The 19,309-nt window shown below is 42.1% G+C and overlaps 3 protein-coding genes across 5 annotated transcripts; 1 reads left to right on the top strand and 2 right to left on the bottom strand.

The window, feature by feature from the left end:
* Positions 1 to 2,643: 2,643 nt before the first annotated feature.
* Positions 2,644 to 6,815, bottom strand: LOC119118971 (kinesin-like protein KIF3B). Its single transcript, XM_037245637.1, has 8 exons — positions 5,338 to 6,815; positions 4,935 to 5,036; positions 4,680 to 4,802; positions 4,476 to 4,594; positions 4,262 to 4,378; positions 4,083 to 4,188; positions 3,774 to 3,979; positions 2,644 to 3,696 (listed from the first exon to the last, which is right to left on the bottom strand). The coding sequence occupies exons 1-8, from the start codon at positions 6,721 to 6,723 to the stop codon at positions 3,591 to 3,593; spliced, it is 2,265 nt and encodes a 754-aa protein (XP_037101532.1). The 5' UTR covers positions 6,724 to 6,815; the 3' UTR covers positions 2,644 to 3,590.
* Positions 6,816 to 8,154: 1,339 nt separating this feature from the next.
* LOC119136911 (kinesin-like protein KIF3B) lies at positions 8,155 to 14,176 on the top strand. Of its 2 annotated transcripts, none has more exons than XM_037275767.1 (9): positions 8,155 to 8,177; positions 9,332 to 10,833; positions 10,929 to 11,030; positions 11,208 to 11,330; positions 11,403 to 11,521; positions 11,592 to 11,708; positions 11,828 to 11,933; positions 12,117 to 12,322; positions 12,410 to 14,176. In XM_037275767.1, exons 2-9 carry the CDS (start codon positions 9,436 to 9,438, stop codon positions 12,513 to 12,515), a joined length of 2,277 nt encoding a protein of 758 aa, XP_037131662.1. In that variant the 5' UTR covers positions 8,155 to 8,177; positions 9,332 to 9,435; the 3' UTR covers positions 12,516 to 14,176. The 2 variants fall into 2 exon arrangements, with proteins under 2 accessions (XP_037131662.1, XP_037131653.1); XM_037275758.1 differs by lacking the exon at positions 8,155 to 8,177 and adding an exon at positions 8,609 to 8,733.
* A 312-nt stretch (positions 14,177 to 14,488) lies between these two features.
* Positions 14,489 to 18,327, bottom strand: LOC119136922 (protein-L-isoaspartate O-methyltransferase domain-containing protein 2). 2 transcript variants are annotated; one of them, XM_037275787.1, is made up of 7 exons: positions 17,984 to 18,327; positions 16,815 to 16,975; positions 16,385 to 16,535; positions 15,980 to 16,082; positions 15,675 to 15,846; positions 15,453 to 15,576; positions 14,489 to 15,146 (listed from the first exon to the last, which is right to left on the bottom strand). In XM_037275787.1, the coding sequence occupies exons 2-7, from the start codon at positions 16,968 to 16,970 to the stop codon at positions 14,602 to 14,604; spliced, it is 1,251 nt and encodes a 416-aa protein (XP_037131682.1). In that variant the 5' UTR covers positions 16,971 to 16,975; positions 17,984 to 18,327; the 3' UTR covers positions 14,489 to 14,601. The 2 variants fall into 2 exon arrangements, with proteins under 2 accessions (XP_037131682.1, XP_037131674.1); XM_037275779.1 differs by lacking the exon at positions 17,984 to 18,327 and adding an exon at positions 17,230 to 17,557.
* Between the last annotated feature and the right edge of the window lie 982 nt (positions 18,328 to 19,309).

The raw sequence follows: 19,309 nt of genomic DNA, 5'->3' as shown, positions 1-19,309 counted from the left end.
GATTTTAAATGCTTTACGCGTAATTTGAAAAGGTTTACATTTTGCTAAAACATGAATGTAACTTGACTTGTTAGTTCAAATATAACACTTTGCTGATATTTTGCGGAGAACATGAGTGTGAGGGTACAAAGAATTCCATTCAGGGGTTTCTTGTGGACGAGGTCTTTTCTTCAATGTAGTACCAATGCTAACAACTCACTGCAGCATTAGTTAAAAATTATACTTGACTGCTTCTTCGTCCGTCAATAATGTCAGTAAAGAAATATGACTTATGCTTATAGTTGTTATATGAGAGGTGACTTGAAAACCAGACCTCATGCAAACTGGACTGAAGGAAGAACACTCCCATCCAAATATGGACTGGACTGTCAAAGATCAAAAATTAATATGAACCAGTTCAGGGCAGAAAGTTTTTTTCCTAAAAACAGCATTTTTATAGTCTTAATAAAACGACTACTTGAGATGTTAATGAATATATATTTATCATGATTGCAAATAACTGTGAACACTTTTGAACACTCCTCAAACTGCATTGTGTGCCGAGTGTTCCGCACCCGAGGGAAAGCTGTGTGTGTGCATTGGGCGGTACCAGCTTGGATGGCGCCAAACCTAGTTGCGTCCTAATTTTATTTGAAGATACTTGTTATTGTTGTTGTTCAAAACACTTGAGAACACCTTTAAAAAAATGAGCAGGTCACCTTACTTTAATATGTATTGAATGGCCCTTGACTCATGCTATTTTATGTTACTCTAATCAATTTTAATTTCTCTCTAAAACATTCATCGTCTTTTTAAATAATTCTTTTGAAAATTGACATCTAGAAAAAAAATCAAATAGGAGAAGCATGCAAAGATTTTAGAATTAGGTTTTCTTTTACAGTATACCACAATAGTGAAATTACAGTTTTAGCTGAATCTACATTTTTCAAGTAGCTTGGCCAACACGGCAAACCTGTTCTGTTTATAGGCATCTACACATCAAAACAATATCAATATTTATTCAATACAACTATTGTCACATCATTAACCACTATGATTTAAATATCCACAATGCCAACAACTGACATCCCCTAAGTACGTATATATAAAAAGGAAAGCTTGCATTCACTCAGACGGGGCAATCTGGGTGGGGTCATCTTATTAACTCCCTCCTCCTTCCATATCCTAGGGTCATCATGCCTGGAGAGCTTGGGTCACACACCACATTCTTATCCCCCAAGAAATGTTGCAGCTCTCAACTTCACTTCCACAATTTTAAAAATTGTCCGCACCAAAATGGGAACTATTTAGAACATGTTCCTATCAGTAATCACTTCTGTTGCAGTGTCACGATGACAAAACTTCCTGTCCGATTATCATCGTGCTCGATTTCATTCAGTCTAATGTGGTGACAAGTTTTAATGAGTAATGTGCGTTTTCCCAGCAGGGGTCTCAGTGACCATTTGACTGAAGGAGAGACAAAGACGTTTGATACACTTCTACATGAGGTCCTCCTCCTCCCCACCCTCATCATCCTGTTGACTTAGTCATCGATCACCACTCCTGCATCCAGTTCCTCTTCTGTTTCCTGCTTTTCTCCTCCAGTGTGACACATCTACGCAGAAAGGCCTTGCTGTGACCCCAAGTCCCTGGAAGGCAAACATGGAAATGTATTTACATTCCTCGTTGACCTTGTGGCTGGAGCTGCGGCCGTGTGAAGTGCCAGTGTCCCACTGTGGCCACGCTCTGCATTTGCGGGAGGTGTGTGGAAAGAGTTGTTGTTGAATCTGGAATATGTGCGGAAAAATCTGATTACGCCAACCATCCTGTTATGTTTTCTTATTAATCATTTCCTACTGAAAATGACCCCTCTGCTTTGTTGAAATGGATTTATGCATTAGGTTTGGTTTCATATGGGGGGAAATGAAATAAGAAAATATGCGTTGATGTAAACAGTATACTTAAAACTATACTTGACTATTTTTACATCAATTGTGTATATCGTATATTGGGATAACGTGTTTTCACATCAAAGACTGTTTATTAGCAATTGTTTGGTTTAAAAAAAAAACTAAACTACAATTTAGCAATATCACTGACCGATGTGCTCACCAACTTTTGATTCCATTATTGGCTCTGTCGTTATTTTCCAAAGTCAAAACACATGTTCACAAATGTCTTATTTTGATTAAACACAAATGATAAGCAGTCTGCTTTCATGAAGGACTGCAACAATCTGAAATCAGAGGATCTTGACAACTTTAAAGTAAACAATGGCTAGAAACAATTACTCAATAATAAAATAGTTGATTAAATTGATAATAATTGGTTGTTGATGAATCAAACCTCGAATTAAAACGTTTTACCCTTTCCCAATCCAAAATGACTAATTGAGGATAAATAAAAGCGGTTTTGACATAAAACCGCATAAACTAAGTCGTAATCACAGGACCAAGTTGCTTGGAGATATTCGTATAACCTCAACCTTAGTCTATGATTTTCTTTCTAATCTCTCCTTCGCTGGTTCACGTTTGGTGTGCTTCAAGGCGTTCTGACAGTCACAAAAGAAATACAACACAATAAATCAGCGCGGTACTTTCATTCCAACTTCTTAAATACGGGAGGGAGAAAAAAAGTATCCACAAACACCCTCTTTTATTGACTCAGAGACATGTTTTTAAAACACAGAGAGCAACACCCAAAATTCCTTTTGCATCCTCAGAGACGTCCCTTCTTAAGGGAGACAATATTGCGCATAAAACATCCAGTCTGACGAAGGACACAAATGATGGCAAAGTCACATAAAATCGTTTTGGAGTGCTTTGTACACAAATTGGTTCTGATTAGTTAGAGGTTGCACACGTTGAAGTGATTCATTCTCAAAGATAAAATGGCTATAAAGTGGTGACGAATTCTCAACCACAATCCGCAGACGTTATAAATCCTTTCCACCGATTTCGTAACAGGCCGTATTGATGTATTGACGCTGACGTGCAGAGAATCAGAACAAAGCAAGACAAATTCAAATGAAATTTTGTTACAAATTTGTCTATCTTGCAAAGCATTACATTGTCGTTTAAGTATATAGAGCTTGTGGTTTGCAGCTCTAAATCTTCTCTTGCGTGCTTATTCTCGACAGTAGTCTCAAATAAATGAATGAACACGAGATGGCGATGTCAGACCAGACTTTTGAAACTTGAATTTCTACGTGACACAACTCTGCCCCCTTGTGGCGAGGAAAAAAACAATCTGGCAAAAGGATGAAATCAAACCATGAACAGAAATACAAAGTCCAAATCATGTTGAGTTGACTTGAACACCAAAAAACAATAGCAAGCAGTACATGGTGAAATAAATTAATAATAAACAATGTAAATTCAATAAACCAATAAAAACTCTGATTTAAAAATCACACATTTTTTTCACAATTTAAGAAATTAAAATCTTGAGCAAGTGGATAAAAAGTGTTTCATGAAAACATGCGATCACATATTTTGTGCGTGTGTTACATTATTCATGCTTACGAAAAGCACGCTTAACATTTGAATTCGGTCTCTGCTGGCTCATACTTGAGCAATAAATAAAATAAACGTTGATGGCGGATTGCACCTTCACTTGGGAACCAGCCCACGGGATTGTGGGTAAATTGGAGATGTAAGACTGTGAGGGCTGCAAGAAGCCGTGCGAGTGCCCGACTGCTTGCTTGATCTTGGTCGACTAAAGGATGAAAGTCATGCGAAAGAGTGAAATGAATTAACTATTATAATTAACGAGAGTGTGTTTCTTTGACCTACCCAGACTTTGGTTTCCTGATGCTTCCACTTGTACTGGCGACAGGTGAAAGGCTACCATCAAACCCCGATGCATCCACCTCCAGATCCTCCTCATCCTTCAGAGCATCCTTCAAAGCTGCCACCACCTTTGGGGCGATTACTGGCTGCTGGTAGTTTTTGGTGGTTCGAGACGGGAGATCCATTTCGAGCAAGAGGATGTTTTCAGCCTGACAATGTGACAAAAGCCAAAGCAGGTACATGAGGGAGAATTTTGTTTGAGTCGTGTTGAAAAAATATAAGGATTGAAAGAGGGGTGTAAAGTACAGTTACTTTGTATCTCATATCAAGGCTGAGCATCATGACCATGCGGGCATGGTGACTCAGAGGTCTTCTGAATCCAATGGCAGACTGAGGCCTGTTCATCATCCGAGGATCACTGAGCACAAATGTGTAGCTATAAGCTAAACAGTTGATAAAGTGAAGACTGTGTATTGCATCATGGGACTTACTGCTCAATGCGTGTGATGGGCTTCATCTTCCAGTATTCATCCTCTTCGTCAAAATAAGCTCTGGTGATTATTTTCTTCTTGTCTTCTGGTGGAATAAAATTATCAATCATCTGAGACCTAAAAGAAGAAAACAATCAAATATGGACCATGAGGAAAAAAAGACTTCAGCATCATGCAACGTCACGAGTCCAAGTATGCATGAGGACGAACATACTTGAGTTTTAGGTCCCTGGTAAGTTCATTTTGGGTCTGTTCTAGCTGCTGGCGCGCACTGATGTGTGCCTCCTGGATGTCATGGATTTCTGCCTTCACAGCCTCCAGTTTGGCAAACAACTGAAGGGCAGGATCAAACGCAGGACTCCTCAATTGCACAGATTTCACAAACAAGAAAGTAGAACCATATAGTAACTTAATATACCTTTTTCACTTTCTTGGTTTTTATGTCAACTTCCTGCTGAAGAGAAGTGTAGGTCTCCTTTAGCTCCAGATTCTCCTCGTCTCGACTTTCCACCTGCTGACGCATCTCTCGCTCTCTCGATTTCTAGAAAAACAAAGGGGTTGTTTCTGTTGATAAAAGGAGATGCTCCTGTACACGTCGACCGAAAACGTCTGGACTGAGAAGATGCAAGGTAGGAAGAATTGAATTTTTAACTAGTGAGGTAGTCATACGTACCTGTTCATCAATTTCTTGTCTTTTCAACTCCAGCATCCTCTGCTGCTCGTTTGTATGATCCACAATGTTCTTCCCCCCAACAAGTAGTTTACTCTCCATTGTCTGCAAGGCAAAAAACAGGTGTCCTTTACTTTTGTGACAAATTACTAATTTGGGTACATATTACATTTATAACTGGCATCAAATACACTCTTGACTACATTAGATTTCATTCAAGTGAAAGAAACGTGGCATTCTGATGAATGTTGATTTTGTGGAATCAATCTCAGGGGGCGGTCATTTTGTCACATTCTGTCAACTGAAATTGACATCACGTGAGCTCACCCAGGTAACGACCAATCACGGCTCAAGTTGTGAAGGTCACATGACCAAACTCAGAAAACAGGTGATCTGTGAATATTACCTTAATTTTGGTTGCCAGAAGCTCTCCCTCCTTCTGCTCCCTTTTCAGGTCAGCCATTTTCTTCTCCTTCTCTTGAAGTAGTTGAACTTTCTCCTCTGCCACCAGGCTGTGATCCTCCATGATGGCGTTTCTCTCTCTCTCCAGCATTTCCTGCTGCTCCAGCCAATAATCCCTTTTGTTGTCCTCATTGTCGTCTTCGTCGTCGTCATCTGCATTCTGCCCTTCCAGATCCTCACCAGCCCTCCTCTTTCTCCTCCTGCTTTTCCTTCCAATACGCATCGCCAGTTGTGCCTTCAGTCTTACAATCTCCTCCTGAAATTTCCTGAGCTGGGCATCTTTGGGGTCCTCATTGATGCACGGTGTGTTCTTGATGTTCTTTGCTCTGCTGGAGTAGTGCAGTGTGGTTAAAGTCTCTTCCACGTTGTAAGATGCCGGGCCAATGTTGGCGACCATGACAGTGCGAGCGTTGCCTCCAAGAGAGTCCTGCAAAAGTCGGGTGAGTTTAGAATCTCTGTAAGGGATGTGGCTGCTCTTACCGTCCACCAGAGCCGATATGACATTCCCTAAGGCAGAAAGTGACAGGTTGATTTTCGTAGCTTCTTTCAGCCGCTCCCCCTGAGCCCCGGTCTTGGTCTGCCTTTCACTACCGGCTAGATCCACCAGATTGAGTTTGCCAACTCGGATGTGGTTCTCCCCATCCGGCCCCAGTTCACTGCATTCTACAGTGATGACAAAGATGGCGTGAGAACGGGAGCTGTATTCGTTCATGTTGGTCGAGCCCACTGAGCGATTCTGATTGCCCACGTTCATAATATTTTCAATCTCCTCTTTACTCCTGGTGACAAAGGAGGACAGATTTTTCACATAAACACCCATGTCCGGCCTCTCTCTCAGCTCAAGTTGCCGCGATTGGTCCTTGGAAAGTAAATCTCTGATCTCTTCTTGATAAATCTCCAGATATGATGCTCGCACCAGGTACTGCTGATTCTGAGATCTTGAAATGTGAGTGAAGATGTGGTCAAATGAGTTGGGGATAACTCCTCTCCTTTCTGGATCATTTCTTGTACCTTCCATGGTGTATGTTTTCCCTGTGCCGGTTTGTCCATAAGCAAAGATGGTTCCATTAAATCCTTGGAGAACGGAATCCACAAGCGGCCGAAAGCTCTCATTGTAGAGTTCGATTTGCTTTGACTTCCAGTTGTAGACCGAATCAAACGTAAAGACTTTTGAGGACTTGCAAGATGAAGAGTCTCTCGGGTTCTTGACAATAATTTGTCTCAATTTGACATCAACTGAGACCACACTGTCAAACGTGGCCGCCCGTTCTTTCTCATTCATAGGACGACAACGCACCACTACTTTTATAGACTCCGAGTTAGTGGACATTTTGAACGGAGGGGATGGTCAACACGTGCAGGTTAGCAAGCTGTATCATATGCCCTGCTAGTGAAATCTCACCAGCCGAAAGCACAGATCAGAACCTGCTGAAGAAACAAAGAAAACTTGTCATATGTAAAAACTGTTATTAGCAACAGTCAAGCTTATATAATAATAATAATAATAATAATAATAATAATAATAATAATAATAATAAAACAGCAAAGATGGTCTTGGTGTCACTACAATCAACAAATTGCTCACTGAGTCGGTGTATCATATCATACATTTTGTCCAAATTCTATATTTTGCCTTTTTTAACCATAAACTTCATGGTGTTAAATGGAGCAATTCCAAGCGACCTCAACATATAAAACTTACTCTATGGTTTTACCACTTGGGACCAATTACTTGGACTTTTTCTATTGCTCCCAGAGTACACTTTGGAAAATTTAAGGCCTATAATTAACATTTTATGAGAGATTTTTTCAGTAGATGGGTCACACGGTACATACACACACAAACGATGCATGCACACTATCTTGCGTTGAGCTTTACAACGCACTAATAAATAATTTGGCTAACACAAAATTTGAAACTTACCTGAACGTGTAGGTAAACTTGTACTGCTTTTAGTCTATATTTGCGTGTCATTGTTTATTATTCGCACGAATTTTTAAAAGTCACCGGCAATAAACCTTCCCAACAAGGTTTACGTTGTCCGCAATCTATCACGTGACCCCATAGGTATTTGGCCATTCATTTGACGAAACCAGTCAACCGTGTCAAATGTTATCGCGGGCGTTTCTGACGTTCGGCTTTCTTTCTAAAAAAACGTCAGGACATCAGCGTTGTTACTTGTTACTATAGCAACACCGACGGGGGGTTCGACTCTTAGTTACAGCGAAATGTACATTTTAAAAAGCTGATTCACTTATCACTTCCGGTTTGAATCCCTAACTTCAGGAACGATAGATAAGCTAGATAGATGGTTTTTTTCTTGTGGGGATAAAGTAGGTGCCCGTTTGAATAAAGTTTTTATTTTATTACCCCCAACAAGTAATTGGAACACTAATATTTCAGCATCAACACAACTAACAGGAACTATAGTTCTATAAGGAGACTACGTGTAGTCTCTTTCAATGATAAGCTTCTGCTTGCCACTTTTCTTATTGTCATTTCATCAATTTAGTAGTAGTAGTAGTTGTAGTAGTTCTAGTTCATAGTAATGTAATTGTGATTCAACTTAGAGCAGCTCCTACACACTAGTTTGTTTTGAACAATAAAAAAAGGATGGATGGATGGATGGATGGATGGATGGATGGATGGAAGAAAGCAAGGAAGGAAAAGTACAAACTGTAGAGCCGTGGCTCTGCCATTGATTGCTTTTCCTTAATCTCTTGAGGAATGCGTCTACTGCACGTCATTTTCCGGGAAAATAAACGCGAGTCTATCTGAGTAATGTAGGTATTTTACAGCAATACACTATATAACTAATATTTGTCATATTCAGTATCAATTTAGATTTGCTTTTGCAATTTAAATTCGCCATTCATATATAATTTACCTCTAAAATGGACTATACAGCCTGTTGTTCACTAAATACGCGTATTACTAGTCAAATTTTAGGTTTGTTCGCGTTGCTTATGTTATGGTTTGCCTGTTATAGACAAACCATCTGATAGTCATATGCCGAGCCACGGTTGCCAGACAACAAAAAAAAGATGCTTTTAAAGAATCGTTGTCAGCATTCACAAACTACCAGAAATAAGAATGTATTTTAAGATAATCAGGTGCATGGAGTATATTTAATTCTTTTTAAATGTAGACCGTCACTTTTAACTGTGTAAACTGCCTTTCATGTTCACTCAGTTGGGGGATGTGGCAGTCGGATGTGGCAACTCAGACGCGGACCATTGTGGCAATGAGCCAGTGGCTAACAGTATCGGATTAGCTAAGGAACGAAGCTGCATTTTTTTTTTTTAACGTAACTTTTTTTGTTAAATAACTTAGGGAAGGGTATGTATCCGATGCAGAGGTTCTAAACGCCTTAAATGTTTCTTATTCGTTTGGTGATATGGTGAATGTATCCGATTATTCGGTTCTGCAGCAAGGAAAAAGCTGCGATAAGACTTGTAGCCTAGGTTACCTGTGTGTTTGCTGCTGCTTGGTCGATTTTGTCGTCTCATGGTGGGGCTGTAGTTAATTTTAGCTTGCGTCTGTTCGTCGATCCGGCAAGTTACGGGATTGTTACTAACTTTAATATGATGCCGTACAGTACGATCCAATTGCATGCCGTGCTAGTAGAATCAACATTTACGGATCAATGACGCTAGCAAGTTGTTACCGTTTATTGATCTTATTTTATGAAGATGCCCGTAATTTATACCCCACCCAACCCTAACTATCAGTGCTTTGTTTAAATGCTGCTGTCACCAGATTTATCGCAGTCATTGCTTGCGACATTGCTGTGGTTTTGCAGCACTTTGGCTTTCCATTGCAATCGGTTGAAACTGAACCACAACCAAAATATACCCTTTTAATGACAATGTTTATTGCTGGCTACCATGTCAACACATTGGCCGTCATTAACATCTGTTGTTGTTTGTGCCAACAGGTTCTGATGTCGATGATTCTGTTGGTAGGATTTCCCTGACACCTTGCTTGAAAAACAGAAGGAACTGTGTATCAAACTGAGTGTGTAATCCTCTGGTCCACATCATGTCCAAAAGCAAGAGTTCGGAGTCAGTGAAAGTAGTGGTCCGTTGTCGCCCCATGAATGAGAAAGAACTGGCAGCCACATATGAGTGTGTGGTGTCTGTTGATGTCAGATTTGGTCAAATTATTGTCCGGAACCCCAGGGAAGCTTCTGCTGGTGAACTGCCCAAAGTTTTCACATTTGATTCAGTCTATGATTGCAATTCAAAGCAACTAGATTTATATGATGAAACCTTTAGGCCCCTTGTGGATTCCGTTCTCCAAGGATTTAACGGAACCATCTTTGCTTATGGGCAAACAGGCACAGGGAAAACATACACCATGGAGGGTGTAAGAAATGACCCAGAAAGGAGAGGAGTTATCCCCAACTCATTTGACCACATCTTCACTCACATTTCAAGATCTCAGAATCAGCAGTATCTGGTGCGAGCATCATATCTGGAGATCTATCAAGAGGAGATCAGAGATTTACTCTCCAAGGACCAAGCTCGACGTTTGGAGTTGAGAGAGAGGCCGGACACTGGCGTTTATGTTAAGGACCTGTCATCATTTGTCACCAAGAGTGTGCGGGAAATTGAAAATGTCATGAACGTGGGCAATCAGAATCGCTCAGTGGGCTCGACCAACATGAACGAACACAGCTCCCGTTCTCACGCCATCTTTGTCATCACTGTAGAATGCAGTGAACTGGGGCCGGATGGGGAGAACCACATCCGAGTTGGCAAACTCAATCTGGTGGATCTAGCCGGTAGTGAAAGGCAGACCAAGACCGGGGCTCAGGGGGAGCGGCTGAAAGAAGCTACAAAAATCAACCTGTCACTTTCTGCTTTAGGGAATGTCATATCGGCTCTGGTGGACGGGAGGAGCAGCCACATCCCTTACAGAGATTCTAAACTCACCCGACTTTTGCAGGACTCTCTTGGAGGCAACGCTCGCACTGTCATGGTCGCCAACATTGGCCCGGCATCTTACAACGTGGAAGAGACTTTAACCACGCTACGCTACTCAAACAGGGCAAAGAACATCAAGAATAAGCCCCGTGTCAATGAGGACCCCAAAGATGCTTTGCTCAGAAAGTTTCAAGAGGAGATTGCAAAACTGAAGGCGCAACTCGAGAGGCGTACAGGAAAGAAAAACAAGAGGAGGCATAAGAGGAGGGGCGATTGTAGCAGTGGCGACGGTCACGAAGAAGCCAGCGAAGAGGATGACGAAGTGGACGACAACAAAATTGATTATTGGCGGGAGCAGCAGGAGAAGCTGGAGAGGGAGAGGAAAGCCATCATGGAGGATCACAGCCTGGTGGCTGAAGAGAAAGCTCAACTCCTGAAGGAGAAGCAGAAGAAAATGGAAGACCTTAAGAAAGAGCAGGAAGCAGGAGACATGTTGTCAGCCAAAGTTCGGGTAAGCGAACATGGACTCATTCAAACCATTCTCTGGTGTAATGAGGCGTTGCGGTTGATTTCATAATTTTTTTCCCCCTTTTTTACTCCTTCCAGGCCATGGAAAGTAAACTTTTAGTTGGAGGGAAGAACATTGTAGATCATACCAATGAGCAGCAGAAGATGCTGGAGCTGAAAAGACAGGAAATTGCTGAACAAGTAAGAACAATAAATTTGACTTTATCCATCAACGACCATGTGAGGTCTCGATAGAAGCTTAAGCATGCAACGTCATCCTGTTGCATGACGTCTGCATCGTCTTTTTTATGCTAAATTGAAAATGTGGAATCTGGAATAAGCTTCTGTCTGGGTCGGTTCATTTTCTTCTGTTTCTAGAAACGGAAAGAGCGAGAGATGCAACAACAAATGGAGTGTCGAGACGAGGAAACTCTGGAGCTGAAGGAGACGTACAGTTCTTTGCAACAGGAAGTCGACATTAAAACCAAGAAACTGAAAAAGGTAGCCACTGCAGCTTTGACTCCAAGAATGATTCAGGTCAACCTTTCTCGGCTTCTTTGTTTTTCTCTCCAGTTGTTTGCCAAACTGCAGGCAGTGAAGGCAGAAATCCACGACATCCAGGAAGCGCACATCAATGAGCGCCAGGAGCTGGAACAGACCCAGAATGAGCTCACCAGAGACCTTAAACTCAAGTATGAAGTCTGCACTTACCCATGCAACTTCTACTTTCTCATTGTCTTTGTGTAATTCTTTGCGTTGTAGGCATCTGATCATTGAGAATTTCATTCCATTCGAAGAGAAGAACAAAATAGTCAACAGGGCTTTCTTCGACGACGAGGATGAATACTGGAAGATGAGGCCCATCACACATATTGAGGAGTGAGTTATCGCATTAGATACCATGCACACATTAACAGCCTGTCCACTTGAATAAAGAAAATGTAATTATGTACAAGGGAATATTTGTTTAGTCTCATTGTATGTTTGTTTGTTTGCAGTGAACATCAGATGATGGGCAGGCCGCAGTCCGCTATTGGTTTCCGAAGGCCTCTCAGTAACCATGCTCGGATGGCCATGAAGGATAGCCCTGACGTGAGATATAAAGTAAGTTGTTCAGTTAAATGAGAACATTTGCTTAAAAACGCGCGTATATTTGGGGACGAGCTTCGTTAGAATCCACAATACAGAAATGTAACCCAACAAAAAATTACTTTTGCGCAGATTTCTCAAATTGTGTCATAGTTGGCACAAGACATGTTCCCGGTTTGTTTTTGTCACATCCACCAGGCTGAGAACATCCTTCTGTTGGGCATGGAAATGCCATCGCGGACCACCAAAGATTATCAGCGGCCAGTTATCGCCCCAAAGGTAGCGGCGGCTCTGGAAGACGCGTTGAAGAATGAGGCCGATCTTCAGGTTGATGCCTCTGGATTTAATAGCAGCTTTGCACCTCCCGCCAGTGCCAGTGGAAGTCTCAGGAAACCAAAATCGGCGTAAGTTGCACAAACAAACAACACTTCATTCATTCAAATGTCTTCATGTTGAGGTTTCATTGATTAAATTGCTTTCTTGTCATTCAGTCGACCAAGAACAGGCAAGCAATCAAACACTTGGACTTCTTCATTCAATGTTCACAATCCACCCTCTCCAATTTATCCACAATCCCGTGGGCTGGTGCCCAAGTGAAAGCTGCGCCCTGCTATCAACCTCTGCTGTGCAGCTCAAAGGAGAATGCTTTTTATCCTGCCCAAGGCAACACTATGGTGAAATCTGCAAAAGACACAAGAAAGTATAAACATTAATGCTGCTTTGTAGGGAAAAAATGAATTGTAACCACTATTTGCTACTATCAGATGCTTTTTAATCTTTGAGTATATTTAAAGAACGTTCATCACAACACAAGGACTCGTGGCCACGGTGTGCAACAGTCTACTGAACAACTTTAAAGTTCTTAAGGTAAAGAAACCAAATGGCAATTTGTCCTAAGAGTTCAAATATCCCTTGCTCGGCACATTCCACAGAATAATGAATCGAGGTGAGGCCAGTTGTGTTCCACGCAGTTAGTCATGCGCTATGGGTGACGTCCAGCTGAAAGAGCCCACTTGGGTCAGCCATCCTGGTTGGCACGAAGGTGGTCTCTATGCAAGTGATGAACGTCAAAGTGAAAGCAAAGAGGGGCGTACAATAGATATTGCAACTGAAAGCTTCCCAGCTCAATATTGTTCCAAATGACCAATATGTACTCCGTGATGAAAAATGCACTTTTTACAGTGGACACACTAATTGGTCAGCAAGCTGTGATGCGCGTCAACATGGACTTTGTGTTCAAATACTTTTTGTAGAATTTTCCGACACAAAATTGACACTTGTCTCACCCACTGACAAGTGCCATTGTAATGAGATAAATATTCAATTAACCTGTCTGAGGTTATAACGCTGTTTGAAGCATGTTCATAAAATTGTTTTTGCTAAATATAAATACTAGCATTCATCATGTTACATATTTTAAGGCTAAAACAAACACTATTGAGCTAAGTTTGAGTTATTATTCTGTTTATGCTTGACAGAAGCAAAACATTGTGGAGACTGCTGTTCCCTGTTTGCTAAGTTAAGCATTTCCCTCTTTCATATTCCTCCAGACATTCCAACAGGTCAAGAGTCAGAGGTGAAACTGTAATCGATTGTCGTCTAGTTGATGTATAAATGTGAAGAGGATGTAATCATTTTTCCAGGTTAGCTTGCTGCAAGTCTTCACTTGTCACTTTACTAATACTGTATACAAAAGTTACCTGATGACATTGTTTTGTATTGTTCACAATGAGTCAAAATGAGTCTTAAAAATGAATAGCGAACACAATACTAATCAAATGTTTTTATGATACTCGTATTGCGTAGAACTCTCACAAATGTCAGATTTAGTCAGCTTATAAAAAATGAGTATCAATCGAAAACTGGAATGAGTTTTGTCAGCTTTTGACTTCTTTGCAAGGTTGTCACGATACCTGAATTTCAGTAGTTGGTACCAATACCTGGTGATTTTCCACGGTTCTCGATACTGATTCGGTACCACGGTAAAAAAACAACAGAATCCACTTACTTTTCAAATCCCTCAACCCTAACCATGTGCCCAAATGTAATTTTGCATATTTGAGCCTTTGCGCACTTTGTGTTTGACATTAAATACGTTTGCTAACCGTATCGCGTCATAATGACGGACATTTTTATTTGAGCTGTGTTTAAAGAATTTATTTCCAGAACAGTTGTTGCTGACCCCCAATAATGGAACTATTTACTTTAGTCGAATCCACTTTATTACAGCAGTCAATAATACAGCTCAATTTACAAAAACCAACAACCCATTTATTCACACCATTCCTGGTGCATTATACAAAAATGATCATGTACATTCAGCAGCAAATCAAAACTGCACATCGATCAAACAAGATGGGACTGTTGAATAGAGTCTACACCAGGGATCACCAACATGTTGCCCACGAAAACCGGGCAGCCCCCAAGCACCAAGGTAGCCCGGGGGCCTCTTGTACAACTGGCTCACCAGTGATGGGACATTACGACTTCCTAGGAATGCTGCAGAAATGATTCATAGAAATAGTGTGGCGAGTTGATATTCAAATCCTCATTGATGATTATTATGACAGTTGGTGACCCCTGGTCTACCATTAGCGAGGGCTAGATGTCAGGCATGCTGTCCTGCTGTCTGCAGGGGGGGTAGGTGGGGGGGGTTGTCTTCAAGTCTCTGCTGCCTGGTTGCTCACTTGTTTCTGTAGTACAAGAGGAACCTCTTCAAAGGCTCAGGCAGCGGAAGGCTGAGGATCCTCTCTCGCAACACGTTGACAGCAGGCTGAACTCGGAGAAGCTCTCCGGTCTCCCTCTCCTCCTCCTCCTCTTCCTCCTGCTCCTCTTCAACCTCTTCCTCCACCATCTCCTCTTCTTCCATCAAGCCTCGAGCTGCCCTCCTGCACCCCCTGGTCTCTCGCCTGACCTCCCTCCGGCCCGCCTCCTCGTCCTCCGCTCTCCCTCCCTGGTTATTGTTACTGTCCAAAGACGCAGGGCTCATAGCGCTGCCGACCACCTGGCGGGTGGCCAGGACGAGGGCGTTGCAGCGACGCCGGTGCACGCGGCGGCGTTTGAAGCGAGGGCCGTATTTGTGGAGCCCGGCCACGGCCAGACCCCTACCCACGCTAAAGGAGGAGCCGCGGGTGCGGGATTGGCATTCTCCTGCGTCACTGGTCGCTCGCAGCGTATGGCGGATGCAGAAACGAGCGAGCTCCTGTAATGTCCGTACCTCGTACTTTGCTGCAAAATTGAAACGAGTATAAAAGGAGACGGTCAAGTTAAGTGTTACTGTTACTGAGCAAACCTTATAATTTTTGTTTTTTTCATTGTTAATTTAAAAAACAACACTGTTTCCTGAATCTATAAGCACTTCAGTTGATTTAAATCAAATTATTTTGTTAGGCCCCCAAAATCTGGTGTTATTGCTGACATTAGGAGCTGGTTGTGAAGGAAATTATTTATAAAAGTGACATGAGAAACAACTAGTGAGGCCGATTGAAATTGTACATTGCCACGTTCTATTGATAACCAGATCACGTGACTTACGCAGTGGGACAGTCTTGGGTTTGCCATTCACGTTGTGTTTGGGCTGAATGAGAGGAGCAAAGGACACAGAAATGATCTTTTTGGTCTCCCAGCTGTTTGGTCCTGTGCGGGTGATCTTGGTCAGCTGCAAAAAGAAGGAATTCATCATATGTGTGTGGGCCGATGTATATTCACACACATGACGGTGGTCTATGTTCATAAGGTCAACATCCACACACTAACCTTTTCCTCAAGCGGCATGACCAGGATCCCGCCAACCTTAATTAGGTTCTTCACATATTTCTCGTGATCCTTCTGCACCCCGGCCCCACAGTAAACTCTGTCGTACTGACGGCTCTCCGGAGAGATCTCCAGACAGTTGCCCACCACAAAAGATGGCTCGCAGAACTCAAATCTGTTTGGAGGCAAAGCAAGGGTAAATAGCAACCTTTTAGCCAAAGCTTCCTGCTATTCAGATTCACAATCATGGCAATTGATTTGCAGTGTTTAAAGTCTAGACAGTGTCATAAAACTAGTTTGATACTCACTTGTCAAAACTGTCACTGGTTTTGATGAAGGAATCAAGCTTCTGGTAGGCGTACTCGATGACATCAGCATGCAACTCAATCCCATGATTCACTCCAAATGGTCCTGGGACAATTCACACACAATATGTACTGTATAAACTGTGCCAGTAATGACTTTTGTTTTTTAAAGAAGCAAAAATGGATACATTCTCTCATCCATGGCAAGACCGTTTGTATATCGGAAATATTGTGTAAAGAGAGTTTATTTTTCTACAAAAATGTTGCACATAGCTCATATTGTTCATGAAACAAACATTTAGAATTCCAGGCTCCAGGTTGTTGCTTCTTTCTAAAATGCTGCCTAATTCACACAACAATAACGGATGCAGCTTCATTCAGATGTGGCAAATCTAGTCAATCACCTACCCAGTATGAGGCCCACCATAGTACTGAGATAGCCCGTCCCACTGCCAAGATTTAGGAAAGAGACGCGAGGGTGGAGGTCCAAAGCCTCCATCACCTCAGAGTAGATACATGGAGCTGACAGGTGAATGTTCCCATGCCGCCAAGCCAAATCCTAAATTTCAACAAAAATGAAGCAAGTCAACTTTCTTGTAACTACAAATATGTCAACCTAGCAGTCGGGGGCCCTGGTCACAAAACGTAAACACTTAATTCTAATTAGTAACTTACATAGTACGATAGTCTTCCGAATGGACTCTCCTTTACTCAATTTTTCTGCTGACTTCTTTTTAAGGGCCATTGATGTCAGACCACAGTACTTTCTCCTCTACTCTCATGTTTACTACACTTGATTTTTGTTTGCTTGCTTTTGCAGAGATTCAACTTTGCTCACCTTGTAGGCGTTCTCCCTGTACTCATCGAGGTAATAGTCGGCGCGGTCAACGGCACGAAAAGCCCGCTCCACCAAGTCTGAGCGGATGTAGTAGGCCTCTTTCAGATTGTCAATCAAGTCATCATTGTCCTCGCCGGCACTCACAGCTCCACCCATGATGCCTAAAAGGTGACGAAACACATGCAGTGAGTCCAATGTAGGAATCTAGGAATTAGATTTGAAGGTTTTTACAGAGGTGCTTACAGAAAAGATAAACATCTTGCATCGGTTTTTAAAAGCATTAGCACTTGGACTTCACTTCTGATGGCAACTTATTTCATTTGCATGCAACATAACAAACAGCTCATAGCAGCTTCACCATGTTAGCTTTGAAATCTGGGCTCCACGAACTGACTCTCCCCCGCCATGTTCTTACCTAACATTCATTCGACACGTTTATTAGAGGTTTCGGATCCTCTTGAGGTTGAAATTCTGCTTTTGGCAGCATAACGCAAGTGCGGGTAGGTGTGAATGAATGCAAGCCTTTGTGCTACCGAGCGGTGTTAAAAACAACAGCAGCGCTCCGGACCAAACAGGACCAAAAGATCAAAGGGTGCACAGGCTGATCGCAAAGCCATAAAACACAAAAAGGAATGTGAATAGAACCGTTTGGTTGCGCATATGGATGCAGACGCGAAGTGCGACACCGCCATCCGTGTGTATAAAATCTAGCGTCGATTATTTAAATGAAAAATCGGTGGAATGGAAAAGGGGGGCCACGGCGCGGCGCTGTGACCAAATCGTCTCGCGGTATCACATAAAGTCAGTAGGCTACTAGGGGATCTAATTCCCTGCAAAGCTCTTCCATTAGATCAGTAAATCGTCGATCCATTCAAGGAGCTTTCAGGTTGATTGCTAGAAAGACGTGTAAAAATCACAATGCATACGTCCACGCGAGCTTCCATTTTTTTGTCCTCACTTATGCACCACTTTAACTGCAAATTTCACGCGAACTGGTTGTTTACAATCAAGATTGCCATAAGTGAATCATTCAGCATAACTGCGTTCATACGAGAGGGCCAAAACAAACCAACGTCGTCGTCTTCGCCAGTAGGGGGAGGGGAGAAACAATGGAGACGCAAAGAAAACGTCCATTCAACTGCTTACAAACTATGTTAGGCCATACGGACCTTAATGGGCCGCTGATGGAGCTTTTCAGCTTGTGGTCTCTTCAATAGCCAGCCTCTTGTTCGCGGATCCAGTTAAAAACACACCACTGTAGGATGTAAACATTGGTCCGGCTGACGCTTTGACGTCAGACGTTAATCAAGCGATGACGCGAATGCAGTCAGCAAGAACACGTTCACAGACTTTGCAGACAGAGCCAAGAAATTTAGCTTCAGCAGTCTTGGAAAGTCGCACACGTCATATCTGTAGTCCCACTTGTTTTCTTCTTTTCATGGCTAGGTTTGCCACATCACACTGGCGAATGCATGCTCCGTGCCTCCTCTGCAAAATAGTGTTGGCTCGTGAGTGAACGATTCGTTCAAACGAACTAATCGTGTGAACGAGAGTGAACGAATCACTTCCTAAAGTGATTCGTCCTTTTTTCATTTCATATGACTTCAACCAGTAGGTGTCGGTAATGCGCATTGAAGCTGGTGCCACCTCGCCGTAAAACAAAACGAAGAAGAAAATGACGTAACTTCCTGTCCACGAATGAATCGTGAATTGCATTTCCCGTTCACCAACTGAACGGATGTGAGTAAACGAGTCAGTGATTTGCATTTCCAGTTCATCGCGAGAACGCATCTGTGAGGGAAGGAATCCTGACTTTCCCGTTCGCGAACGAGTCAATGGGTGAACTGCCTTCCCGGGCATCAACGGATCCGTCTGTGAACATGTTGCGTCTCCTGGTGTGAACTATGTAAACCAGAATGTAGATTTACGATTTGCCAAGGAAAGGAAGAACCACTCACTGAAACAGCACTTCTTTTATACAAGTTTTCTCCAAGCTAACGGCTAACTTTATTGCATGAAGGGATGCGCCGTTATGCAACAGCGGGGAGATTATGCTTCTCTTTGGGTAATCTTGATTTTCTAACACCTATCGTAGTTTTTAAATAACGTGTATGCATATATATGCCTAAATATTGTTATCCAATATATCTACTGCAATTTCACATTGCATTGCTGGTTTGAAATTTACTTTTATTATTATTTTTTTTAAATAAATATTTATGTTAAAACTTGTCTGGTGTTTTATTCCTTGTTTTTATATTCGCCAATTAAAACATAAAAATCAGACATTTGGTTAACTGCTTTATATGTGTAGGTACACCTCATGGACACTTCAATAGATACACTACACGGGGTAAAAAAATAAATAAATAAATAAAGGGCTAATTGCACAATATAAGCACCCATGATTTCTTCTCTCATACTTGGGATCGAACCATGTACTTACCGAGCAAAAGCCCTTATGACTAACCAGTCGGCTATCTAGACCTGGCAGT

This window comes from Syngnathus acus, chromosome 2 (assembly GCF_901709675.1).
Source record: "Syngnathus acus chromosome 2, fSynAcu1.2, whole genome shotgun sequence".
Taxonomy (NCBI): Eukaryota; Metazoa; Chordata; class Actinopteri; order Syngnathiformes; family Syngnathidae; genus Syngnathus; species Syngnathus acus.
Note: the sequence above shows the minus strand (reverse complement) of the source record. Positions and strands in the feature narration are given on the sequence as shown.

Excerpts from the sequence above, each read along its gene's own strand:
- LOC119118971 (XM_037245637.1), bottom strand. The coding sequence starts at position 6,723 with ATGTCCACTAACTCGGAGTCTATAAAAGTAGTGGTGCGTTGTCGTCCT. Across the intron at positions 5,037-5,337 it reads TTCTGGCAACCAAAATTAAG|ACAATGGAGAGTAAACTACT; the intron begins GTAATATTCACA and ends TTTGCCTTGCAG. Across the intron at positions 4,595-4,679 it reads AAACCAAGAAAGTGAAAAAG|TTGTTTGCCAAACTGGAGGC; the intron begins GTATATTAAGTT and ends CCTGCCCTTCAG.
- LOC119136911 (XM_037275767.1), top strand. The coding sequence starts at position 9,436 with ATGTCCAAAAGCAAGAGTTCGGAGTCAGTGAAAGTAGTGGTCCGTTGT. Across the intron at positions 11,031-11,207 it reads GACAGGAAATTGCTGAACAA|AAACGGAAAGAGCGAGAGAT; the intron begins GTAAGAACAATA and ends TTCTGTTTCTAG. Across the intron at positions 11,934-12,116 it reads GCCCTGACGTGAGATATAAA|GCTGAGAACATCCTTCTGTT; the intron begins GTAAGTTGTTCA and ends CACATCCACCAG.
- LOC119136922 (XM_037275779.1), bottom strand. Across the intron at positions 15,847-15,979 it reads ACCAGTGACAGTTTTGACAA|ATTTGAGTTCTGCGAGCCAT; the intron begins GTGAGTATCAAA and ends GCCTCCAAACAG. Across the intron at positions 15,577-15,674 it reads TCATGCCGCTTGAGGAAAAG|CTGACCAAGATCACCCGCAC; the intron begins GTTAGTGTGTGG and ends TTCTTTTTGCAG.